This window comes from Betta splendens, chromosome 12, assembly GCF_900634795.4.
Source record: "Betta splendens chromosome 12, fBetSpl5.4, whole genome shotgun sequence".
Classification (NCBI taxonomy): Eukaryota; Metazoa; Chordata; class Actinopteri; order Anabantiformes; family Osphronemidae; genus Betta; species Betta splendens.
The window spans coordinates 13535649-13547807 of NC_040892.2; the positions used below are offsets into that span (position 1 = coordinate 13535649).

The 12159-nt window shown below is 41.8% G+C and overlaps 1 protein-coding gene across 1 annotated transcript; it reads right to left on the bottom strand.

The window, feature by feature from the left end:
* Window positions 1–1107: 1107 nt before the first annotated feature.
* LOC114867171 (oocyte zinc finger protein XlCOF6-like) lies at window positions 1108–6140 on the bottom strand. The gene is made up of 5 exons (XM_029169610.3): window positions 4735–6140; window positions 4272–4434; window positions 4088–4174; window positions 3656–3712; window positions 1108–3326 (listed from the first exon to the last, which is right to left on the bottom strand). Exons 1-5 carry the CDS (start codon window positions 4930–4932, stop codon window positions 2044–2046), a joined length of 1788 nt encoding a protein of 595 aa, XP_029025443.1. The 5' UTR covers window positions 4933–6140; the 3' UTR covers window positions 1108–2043.
* Window positions 6141–12159: the final 6019 nt, after the last annotated feature.

Consider the following 12159-nt stretch of genomic DNA (forward strand, 5'->3'; position numbering starts at 1 on the left):
CTCTGTAGAGAGTTTCTAGACAGGTGATAAGATGCTCTGTGTTGTATGGACCAATCATGGGAATATGTGTAAGCACACCATGGTCAGAGATAGAACATTGTGTTGTGCTCCAGCCATATATATATACTTGCCAGTTGATGATTATTGAGATGCACCTTTGTTAGAGAAAGTCAAGTCACCTGAGAGCAATTTACCAATTCAGGACAGATGTAGCAAAAAAACATATAATAGCGATGTACAGTATAGAAATATGTTTGTCACATTATGACAACTTGGTCAACCATTTTGCAGTTATAGACTTATACGATGAACTACTGACTAGATGTTTTGAGGAGTAAGACTATTGCACAGTGAACGATAGAATACATTTTGATCAACATGACATAAACAATTGATAATGTAGCAAAGAGCAGAGAATTGTTCAGAATCAATTGCATTGATGTACCAAAGCATTTGCAACTTGTTCAAAGTAGTGAGAAACTGCTTATATGATGTGCACACGTGACATCATGATGTGAAAATTGAACAAATAGTTTTGAGAATTTCATTCTGATCTGAGAATTGTACTAAAGCGACTGAGAAAAACTGTAAACCATAATTGATGACACAAGTAATTCTCAACTATATATGATCTAAATAATAGAAAATAGCAATATTGCTATTATTATTATATTATTATTAATCTGTCACTGATTAATATCATATATCATATATCATATAAGGACCTCTTCATCTATACATCCATCAGTGAAGTAAAGATGCTGCCTATTAGGAAGGCCCCAATATTTGCCCAGAGCAACACTGACAGGTGGGAATAAAACTGATACAATATACTGTAACACATATTCTTATGTGTTCTTACAGTGTATGTGTATTCATTTGCTGTATTCATTCTAGCTGTTTAATTCTCAAAATGCAGTTTCAAATTTATCAAAGCACACTCTCATACTGTATCTTAAATATTGAACTCTCCCTTTATCTGCTTTCACTCTTATCTCTTCACACAACTTTTGCGTTTTTGCTTTCCTACTGAGAGGTGGAGGAGAAAATGGATCTGAGTCTTATATCTCTGTGATAAATATGAGGCTGCAGGCAAGAGACACTATCTTGACTTGACAAAAAAGAACAAAGAGAAATATATTTTTAACAATATAACATTTTTAACCATCCAAGAATTTGGGGTTACAGGTGCTTTACAGTACATCCCAAAAGAAGTACTGTATGATGTATATCATTATGATACTAAGTGTTTCCAGGAGCATACAGTACCACGGCATCAATGAGTAAATGAGGATAAGCTATAGAGCTGCTGGTAGTTTTCCTTTTCAATCTTTGTGCAAAGATAAACTAATATGTGATTTTAAATTATCAGAAAAATAAAAGAATGGCCTCATTCCCCAACATGTACAGTAATCAAAACATCTCTGGATGTACTAGACAAAACTGATGTTTCATAACAACTGTTTCCATGTTCATCAGCCACACAAGCACATGGCCAAAAGAATCACTATAGCCATTGCTTTTATACAAGATCTGAGTCGTAATGAAGTGTTAATTATCTGGGCTTCTCTTCCTCTATTGGCCTCATTGACTCACACCACTCTTTCCTTTGTTTAAGGACAAAGGGAATTACCAACATGTAATTGTGCAATTCCAGTAAAACCAATCAAGTGAGAACGAAGTGCTTTAAAAGTAAGAAGGAAGTCAATAAATTATAATAAAGACAGCCAAGCACAAACTTTAAAGACATGTTGAACTTCTCTGTTGAACTGAGAAGTCAATGTGAACAAAGTAGTTCATTAATGTGACGTGGCAGCAGCTGAAGCCCACCAAAATGCTGTGTCCAACAGACTCAAATCTTTGCAGCCAGGTTAGAACAGAAACAGAAGGAATGAAGTCTGTTATAGCAGCAGATCAATGCATATGGTTTTCATGTAACATGTCTTTATGCACTCTATTTCCCCACAAGCATTTTTATAAGAACACTTGAGAAATGGAATCAATAATAGCATTAAAGGTAATGTTACCAAAAATCATTGACTATCAAATGTTTTTTTCTTTTTCAGACTCGTCTGGGTGGTGACCTTTCTGATGCTTTTTTAAGTCTGCGCTGTGTAAGAACCCTTTGTCACAGACTACACAGCGATAAGGTCTCTCTCCTGTGTGGATCAGTCTGTGCATTCTCAGGCTGCTGGCCTGAGTGAACCTCCTGCTGCAGATGTTGCAGCCATACATTTTCTCCCCTGAGTGAACAGTCATGTGTAACTTGAGATTGCTGGGGTTGCTGAACTTTTTATCGCACTGACCACAGGTGTAAGGTTTCTCCCCTGTGTGGACGCTCATGTGATACTTAAGATTGACCATGCAGCTGAATTTTTTGCCACACATGTCACACATCGGCTGCTGTCCTGGCTTCTTTCCCGTGTGGGTTCTCATGTGGTTCTGAAGAGCGCTGGCATGGCCACAGCGCTTGCCACATGTCTCGCAGACGTACGGCCTCTCTCCCGTGTGGGTCAGCATGTGGTGCTTCAGCGCGCTCTTGTGACTGCAGCCTTTGCCACAAACGTCGCAGATAAAAAGCCGCTCCCCGGTGTGTTTGCTCAGATGATTCCTGAGGACGCTCATGTCGCTGCATCCGACACCGAGCACGTCGCAGCAGTTTTCCCTTTGCATGTGAGTCACTCTGTGAGTAGCCAAAGATAAAGATGAGAAGAAACTGTCTCCACAAATTTCACAGACAAAGTCTCGGTCTCCTGAATGGAGATTCTCATGATCTGCCAAACTCTGTCTGCACTCAAAGGTCTCTGGACAAAGTGAGCACACAAATGTCTTCTTTAGGGCGCGACACCTGTGTCGCTGAAGCGCCACCAAACCGGCAAACTGGTTCTCACACAGTGTGCAGGTGTGGGTGCATGGTTTCTTCACGCTGTGCTGACGCATATGTCTCTCATACGTGAACTTATAAGCAAACTCTGTCCCACAGTCTGTGCATTTGTAAAGCTTCTGTCCAGTGTGACGTCTTGAATGTGCAATGAGGCCTCGGAGCCCAGAAAAACGCTTACCGCACTCAGAGCACAGGTGAGGTTTGGTGTGGGTGAGGTTGTGTCTGTCCATTAAACACTTGAGAGCAAATGTTTTGTCACAAGATGGACATTTGAACAGGCCTGTTGTCTTCCGTTTTACTTTGGATTTAGTAGTTGAAATGTTAGCATTGTCTTGGACATTATCCTCCTCGCGCACATCAGATGCCTGCTCAGGAGCTTGATCTGAAATGAGGTCAGTCTCCAAGATGTCAGGTCCAGAGGATGATTGACTGGTTACAGTAACTGAAAAAACAAGAAAACTTTGTCAGGGTACATAAAACCCAATTTTGAAGGACACAGCTATTCTGATCAACAGATCAGGTTGTGTTTGTGTTTGCAAATGAATTATTTTTTAACCAATGTTAATTCACAACTCAACAACAAGCAAAAGGTTCTAATAGAACAAGCCAACGCAGAACATGATCTGTCTGTCTTTATACACAAGCTGTATACATAGCGGAAGTATGACTCATCAACCTTCTACATCCCGCTAAGATGTAAGATTTAAACTTTCAGCTTCTGTAAATTCCTTCTTCTGCTTTGTTTATTAAAAAATAAGTTAAAATAGTTACCAGGCTCATTTACTGATTGTGATAGAGTTGCAGGTGGAACTTCAGTCTGGAGGTCATCTGAACAACAAGAAGACAAGATTTATATCAGTACACTCTACCAAACACAAAGTTCATTTAGCCTTTATGTGTTTCATACAGACAGGTCATACATGACCAGTTCATTTATTGTTTAGTCAGCAAAACAGAACAATACTGTATGAGACCAATCTCCTTAACAAACAACACTCAAACAATGTAGAAATATTTTTAACAGAGTAAGTCATTAATTAAAAATGTTGCAACACAACAGGACTGATAAAGACAAACGTAGCTTGTTTAATCTGTAACATGTTACACTGTTTTATATCTCATACTTTACTTGCCAGCTGATACACGTGTGTGTGTGAGTACATTTAGGTTTATGATTATAATATGCACTAGCTGACTAAGTACCTCTGTAATAATTCTCCTTTCTTATTGCTAGTTTGGGTCCTCCTTCATTCTTCTTTCTCCTACTGTGGGATCGTCTGACAGCTGTGTCTGCAAGGTAAAAACATAAAACCTCGATCAAACCACATTAATGTCAGTCAGCGTAATAAAGCCTCTCCACAACCAACAAAGCTGTTAGCTGACTTACATTTAGATGCCTCCTCGCTTATCTGTTTCAGCTTGTCATTTGGTCTGACCCTGTTCCCTTCAGCAGCACCGTCTTCAGCTTCACACACAGACACTTTCAACATCATTGAGATTTTCTGCGCTGCACCTGAGGTCCATGATTTCATAAGAGATGCAAAGTGGTTCTGTAGATTGAAAAGATGAAGGTTATTTAACAATCATGCTAAACCAGCTACCTATATGATAACATACTGTATAGCTAACAGCTATTTTATATTTACTCTTATTAAGACTATTCATTTATATACACGCAATTTAAACCGATACGTTCAAACTATTATCTTTCATCAGCTAAAAGATGCTGTGACGTCACCACTGACGCCAATTCTGTTGCGAGGACCTGTGCAGACCTCATAACGGCAAGAACCAATCCTGAGCTCATGGGTAGTGTAGTTTTACGTGACGTGCGTGCGCGTGCGTGTCACCGTCATGTCTGAGTTGAGCCTCAGTCTCTGCTCCGGTGCTGCCCCGTCGCTCTTTACAGCCGCCTCTTCTGGAGCCGCAGCGGAGCGCTGCTGGGCGGCCATCACGTCCAGGAGCCTGCTGAGCTCCGCCACCGCCGATTCCACCAGAGCGTCCATGACAGCAGAAATCTGGTTCTGAAAGGTCTCCAGGCTGAACATGTTTAAGAGTTGTACTGCTTCACTTTCTTACAGCATTTCAGCGAAATAAACTATGCTGTTCGCGCCGAGGGAGTTGCCAAACTCAAAATGTTATTGTTTTTTTCTTCTTCTTCGTCACCGGCTTCTTGTGCTGCTTCCTCTTCTTCTGTAGTGTTTTACGGCAGCTGGCACCCCTAAAGGTGCATTACCGCCACCTATCATAATTCCCACTGCAACCCAGTAGACTGTAAATAACCAGTCACTAATCACCAGAACACTTCACACATCCTTTAGACCAACTTGATTCACTTCTCCCACCATAATCTTCCTTTTTCCTATTATACCTTCTACACTCTAAGACAACCTGTTGCACACAGATGCAGCCCATCTGGATGCATTGATTGTACTTACATTGTCTGTTGTGTACTGACCCTCTCCTGTTTTTAGATAACAAACTGCTCATTAAAGCAAACTGAACTTACCTTTTGGTACTTTTGCTGTGTATATGGGTCTGATACGTCAAAGCCCTGTTTTCGTAACTACAAACTATATTACTTCTTCTCTTCCATATTGCACCAGTGTCTGGTTGCTCTCTTTTACAAGATTTTAAATTAAACTGTCATAGCTATTGCAGAAAACATCGAAGCCCTAACTGTGGAATATAGGCATAACTCTATTTTACAATGCATGCTGTTTAAAAAAAAGATACACTTGAATGCTTATGTATTAAAAGAAAAAACATAGTTTTTGTATGATGAAAGATATATTAATGGAGGAACATAAAATGTGAACAATCTGTAGTATCATTAATTCCTTAATAATTTCCTCACGTTAACCACTAGGAACAGGACCTAATCTGGAAAGGTCCAGAGCACAGCTGCTTAATGCGAATGTGTGATTCGGAACCACCTCCAGGCACTTTATCAGCTTGATTAGTCAGAGAAATGAGGGAACAGGCAATGCCAGTCATTTGTTCCATTATTTGTGAAACTACAAGAATGGGGTGGTGTGTTTTAAAGTCCGTTTAACTCATTAATCATTAATGCCCCTTGAGTTAAAGCTAATAGATGAAATGCATAGAAGCTAGAAAAGAATTCAAGCCAGCTGCTGGATCAGCTCTCTTGCATTCCATTTGCTCGCTGTATTCCAGTCATTAAGATGTCTCTACAAATCATCGCCCTGGTTTTCCTGTCAACATGACGCGTGTTGGCTAGACTCTTGTTCCTGCTGAACTGAGCCAGTGGGTCTAATCAAACTGCTGTCAGCTCAGAAGGCACGGGAGGGAAGCCACACGTCTCTTTGGGGTCAGGGGACGGGCGGGGTCTCGCTGATGCTTCCATTCAAGGCCAACAACTTTTAAATGCTGCACATTTGATGACACATGATATAAATTCATTTTCTAAGTGAGAAACACTTGCATTATTGTAATGACTTGCACAGGTTTCTTGCCTTTTTCAATAAGCCTCGACGTTACAACATGTTTGCATCTTTTAACATCTGCCCTGAGGAGAAGAAAACACAATTTTGCCATTCAGTATAATCGTCCTATTGTTAAAGCTCACAATAATGGAACCTGGCAACATTACAAACTATTACTCATTCTACAGAACAAAGCAGTGAACTCACAAAACCTCAGATCTGATAAAACATGAAGTGATTTATCCACGAAACATGGACACACAGAGGCTGTAACAGAACATTTTGTAGCTTGGATTGTTCTGGATGATAACAACAAAATTATTCAAAATACTTTGTTATTTGAACATCAATGTGTATGTTTTTATTTTGGTCTAGTTGCTTACAGGAACTATTTTGTTCTCCCTTCAGCCTATCATATGAATTCATTCCACTCACATTAGTTTCTGTGTTTTTAATATGTATTAATATACATATTATGATGACATAATATTATAATGATGTTATTTGTATAATGATGTTATTTTTATAATGATGTACTTTAGGAATTGAACCAATTTCTCCACTATTTGTTTTGCTAACAAAATGTTGCTAAAGGATTTAGTTTGCATCCCAATTATAAATATTTAAACGTACATCATCAGGAAACCACAGAGTACAAACTTATACATCTCCATCATTTCTGTACAAGTGCAGAACTTAGCCACTGTGAACAAAATGTTACAAGTCCCTGTTCAGCAGTCGACTAAGCTCTGCACCTGATCAGAAACACTCACAAACCCACCAGTGCACTCAGCTTGCCTCTCTCCAAGTGATCCACAGCATCGGCAACGAAAAGTTTAGAAATATCCAGCTGCAAAAGAAGCCGCAGTAGCACTGCAGTAATCCCTGGCAATGTGATTTTTAGTTTCTGTCCCAAATCATAAAGCCAGAGACCCGCACAGCCACAGCGAACACATGACGCCGTCCTGGAGCACAGCCTCACACCTCTGCCTCCTCCCTTCATCTCTGCCACTTTCCCCTCGTGTCCCAGCCTCTCTGGTGCTCCCTCCCCACTCTCTCCACTCAGGCCCCCATGCTCGGTTTAACTTTGGGTATTTTCCTCATTAACTGCTACGCCTATATCAGGAACTCCAGAGAGGCCCGAGGAAGTCTGGCTTAAAAAGAAAATGACAGCGTGCTCTACTGATAGTGACTGATGATAATCACCCCTCACTAGCTGGGTGGATGCTGGGTCTCAAGGCAGGTGCAAGGGCAAACTGGGGCTTATTGATTAGACAATGAGTAAACCTTTTAGCCTCCATCTGGTGATTGTTATTTTTTTAATCTGAAAGCAATTAACTTCCAATAGTTCCTGTATAGGGGGTAGTGGCTGTTCTTTCATGCTTCAACCTAAAGATTCTTGCTTTTTTTTTTTTATCTGTATTTTATATATTTAGAAATGAGGAGGACTAGACATGGTTATATTAGTTCTGTGGATATTTCATTCAGTCATTAGGTAATTGGTTTAAGCTATATTAATTATATATATCAACCTGAACTCACTATTGAGCAATGAGCTAAACAGCCCTCTGTATCATATCTGGCCAAATACCCAGCATATTTCCCACAACGCTAGGCTGTTGTTTTTACTAAGTGTACATAATGAACATCATGATTTATTGAGTCATTCCTGGAGCGAGGAGCTGCTCAGCTAATGACAAACAGAACAAGGTGCATTGTTTTCCTAAATAACTCTGCCAAGTACCGCTCAAGAGTTTCATCATGGAAGCAAATCCATCTGTGTCTTCCCTTTGTGTTCCTCAGTGACAACAGAATGACCCTGACTAACACCACAGCGGGGGGGACCCGCAATAGTAGCCTCATGGCAGCAGATCAACACATGGCAAGAGGAACATCCACAAACCTTCTTTTCACTTCCTGTGTTTCTTAAACCAGAATTTACATTCCTCAGTTGAACTCCCAAAATAGCAGCAGCTGATCTCTAAGTCCTTTCTTTAGGTTCCTCCAGAAACCTGTGCTTTACATTATGTTTTAAGTGCAATATACAACATTGGTCATAGGGGACCGACCTGTGTTTGAAATCACATTAGCCATTTCAGGTAAATGTCAAAAGAAAGTAAAATGATTTGTGGAGCTGTTTTGTACATTCAACCTTGTGAAGACGTTATCTCAGGTTATATCTTTTGACTCATCATACCTACATTTTCGAATAGCTCATTATTAACAGACACAGAGAGTTGAGAGGATGCATGTGCAGACATGAGTGTGCACGGCTGATAGTAAACAATGAAGAGATTACCAGCTTGTGCCTGAAGCTACAATAGCATAGGTCTCCTGCATTTAGCACAATTAGCTCGGTGAGCTAAGGTTCAGGTGGGTCTTTGTCCTCAGGTGGAACCACCACATGAACGCCTGTGATGTAAAACTGATCAAAATAGGTGAATAAACTGCCTCCTCAAGACTGATTTATGGCTTATAGCTGCTCTGCACAGCTGCCTCCTAAACCTGTCACTCATCCCAGATTCCCATGTCACATAAACAATGTGCATCATAAATCTCCAGCCTCTCAGCCAACCTCTGCAGAACGTCATGCTTCATGGTGTGAGTGGGTACAAGCTATTAGCAAGCGTAACATGCTCAGGCTCATAGATCTGCCATACGCTGAGAGGGGAGACCTGCGTGTGACTACTGGAGCTTGCCTAATGGGACTCACACCACAACAACATGCTCCATCCTGCTCGCTGGGGGTTCAGTTTTTACATGTCTGATGCACGGACGTGTGACATACCAAGCGTGATCTTGCCATGTTTCCCGCCGCCAGCTGTTCAGCCATCTTACCCCTGACCTCTTAACCCCTGGGAGTCGACGTCAGGTCACGCTTGACCTGTTGACACATTCTGACTGCAGAGTCAAATTGTATTAAAAGCTTAAAAACAGAATTTTAATTGGAGAAAGAGTTTTTGATCATGTAAGTTGTATTGATACTAGTTTACAGTCTAGGCTACAGATTTTTTTTTTATTATTTATTAAACTGAGGCTAATTTTGACAACAGAACATATTTTTAAAAAAAGCACGTGTTGGTATCATTTTCATACAATGGCAAGGCTGAAACTAAACTTCAGACGTCACATGTCACACATGCTTCTTAGTTTCCTGCTGGTAAAAGCATTTTGTGTCCAAGTGCAAAACACCAAATAAAATGATAGGGAGTGAAAGGATAAGTGGATAAGGTCGCGTAGGGAGGAGGCTAAAAGATGGGTCAGCAAAGTGTTAGACCTCGTCTTTATTGAACCATGAAGTTGCAAACAACAAACAAAACCTTTATTACTTTACTTTATTATATATTGTGTATCATACATGCTTGTGGATTCATTTTTATAATTGCAACTGGTTAGTTTATTTACCAAGTTAATTGTTAGTTTGTTTCAGTCTGTAAGTTGTATCTGGCTTTCTTATCTAACCTGATTAAAGCAGTAAAACATCAGACCTACAGACCAGTCTTTGCCCATGTGGTTGTAAAGCATCTTAGTTTAGGATTATACAGATGTCAGAGCTAAACTAAAAAAAGGTGCCATTATTCAGTTATTTTTATCTATTTCTTTCCACCGAAATGATTCACAGTTTCATAAAGTTAAAAAAACAACTCACTGTACAACACGCTCTGTCCTTGTGACCCCATGACACCGTCTTCCTGCTGCTTCCTCGTGCATCCTGGACATCAGGAGGAAGGCGTGGGCCAAGGCTGACGCTACTCCTTATTTTATAAATCAGCCTTTATGAGTTGACATAGTGTCGCTTGTGCAGCGGGTCTGCCCCGAGTCCACAACAATTCAAAGAGCAGTTTGTTGCTCTGGCACTCACTGGTACAATGCAGGCTTTTGAGTTGCATGCCCAGTGTAGGAAGTCAGGTCGTTCAATTCAGTTCAGTTCAGTTTAAGGCCTGGTTGTGTTTGCAGCTTGAATAAGTTAAACGTGCTTATAAATAATACATACATTGAGTGGAAACAATAACGTACAGTCAATGATACTGTAGATAAAGTGAGAAACTAAATCAAAACACCAGGTTTACAAACATAATGAAACCATCAACAGAGTATAGGACAATATGTAGACATGTTGCTTAGTCTCCCCACTCCGTGACGACTCAGAGTGGAGCCCAGGACGCAGAGTCGCAGTCTTACACGCCTCTCTGCATGTTCTCTACAGCCGCCACCCACTCTTAGTCTTAGTTATTGCATAGAGACTGTGTCCGCTCCCCGACCACCTAACTTATACAGGTCACACACAAATCAAAGAGGAGTGATTTACCAGAATTTAATAAACATCAAAAAGTACAACATGGTGGCAGTACAACATACAATATGACAAGGTATTTGAATAGTGCAATTAAGGATAAATTAAAATGAAGTTATCAACAGACTATATACAGTGGAGTTAGGTGGATGTGCAGGTGGTCTGGGATGGTGGGACCTCTAAGTGGCAGCGATAGTCCTTTGGTTGGGGGAAATCAGCTGGGGGGAGTTGGGGCACTGTTCAATAGACTGACTGCAGTGGGGGAGAAGCTGTTTTTGTGGTGCGTGGTCCTAGTCCTGATGGACCAGAGCCTCTTGCCAGAGGGGAGGGGCTGAAGGTGTCCAGGTCCTGGGTGAGAGTGCAGCTACAATCCTGACTGCCCGCCTCCAGGTCCTGGAGATGTGCAGCTCCTAGAGAGATGGGAGGTGGGAGCGTCACCTTCTCCGCTGAGTGAGTCTGGCCATGGCCGCAGCGAACCAGACTGTGATGGAGGACGTGAGGATGGATCCAATGATGGCAGTGTAGAAGTTTACCAGTATCTTTACAGGGAGGTGAAACCTCTTCAGCTGCCTCAGGAAGTACATCCTCTGCTGAGCCTTCTTGGTGATAGAGCTGATGTTCTGCTCCCACTTGAGGACCTGGCTGACGATGGTGCCCAGGAAGCGGAAGGACTCCACAGAGGTCGCCGGGGTGTCACAGAGGATGACAGGGGGGAGGGGGGCTGGGTCCTTCCTGAAGTCCACTGTCATCTCCACTGTCTTCAGAGCATTGAGCTCCAGGCAGCCTCACATACTGCTGTCTGTCCGCGAGGAAGCCTGTGATCCACCTGCAGGTGGAGTCAGGCACATTCAGCTGGGAGAGTTTGTCATGGAGCAGGGATGGGACTATTGTGTTGAAGGCAGAACAGGATCCTGGCGCAGGATCCTGGAGAGTCCAGATGCTGGAGGATGAAGTTGAGGGCCATGTTTACAGCATCGTCTACAGATCTGTTGGCTCTGTAGGCAAACTGCAGGGGGTCCAAGAGGGGTCTGTAATGTCTTTGAAGTAGGAGAGGACGAGGCGCTCAAAGAGCTTCATGACTACAGAGGTCAGGGGCACGGGTCTGTAGTCATTCAGTCCTGTGATTCTGGCCTCTATGGGGACAGGGCTGATGACTGAGGATTTGAAGCAGGCTGGCACATGACAGGTCTCCAGTGACGTGTTAAGGTACAGGTATCACTGGACTCAGAGCTTTATCTGTGATGGGCAGTCTCTGATCCAACCATCCTGCCTGTGCTCTGTTGTTGCTTGTTGTTGTTGCTGTGCTTTTCTCTCCCTCTATCCTCTCACCCCAACCGGTCGAGGCAGATGACCGCCCACATTTAGCCTGGTTCTGCTGAATGTGGAACCAGGCTGTTGTGTAAGGTCTTAAACCTTACCTTGTAAAGTGCCTTGAGAAAACTATGTTGTGAATTAATTTAAAATTAAATTGAATTGAACCTTTACAGGAAGTAGGTGAGACTAAACAAAACCACAAGGATCTCTGAAACAAACAA

What these genes read in the sequence shown, in the direction of transcription:
- LOC114867171 (XM_029169610.3), bottom strand. Translation starts at nt 4,932, where the DNA reads ATGTTCAGCCTGGAGACCTTTCAGAACCAGATTTCTGCTGTCATGGAC. An exon ending in AAGCGAGGAGGCATCTAAAT is followed by an intron (nt 4,175 to 4,271) that starts GTAAGTCAGCTA and finishes TTTACCTTGCAG; the next exon opens with ACACAGCTGTCAGACGATCC. An exon ending in AAAGGAGAATTATTACAGAG is followed by an intron (nt 3,713 to 4,087) that starts GTACTTAGTCAG and finishes CTTGTTGTTCAG; the next exon opens with ATGACCTCCAGACTGAAGTT.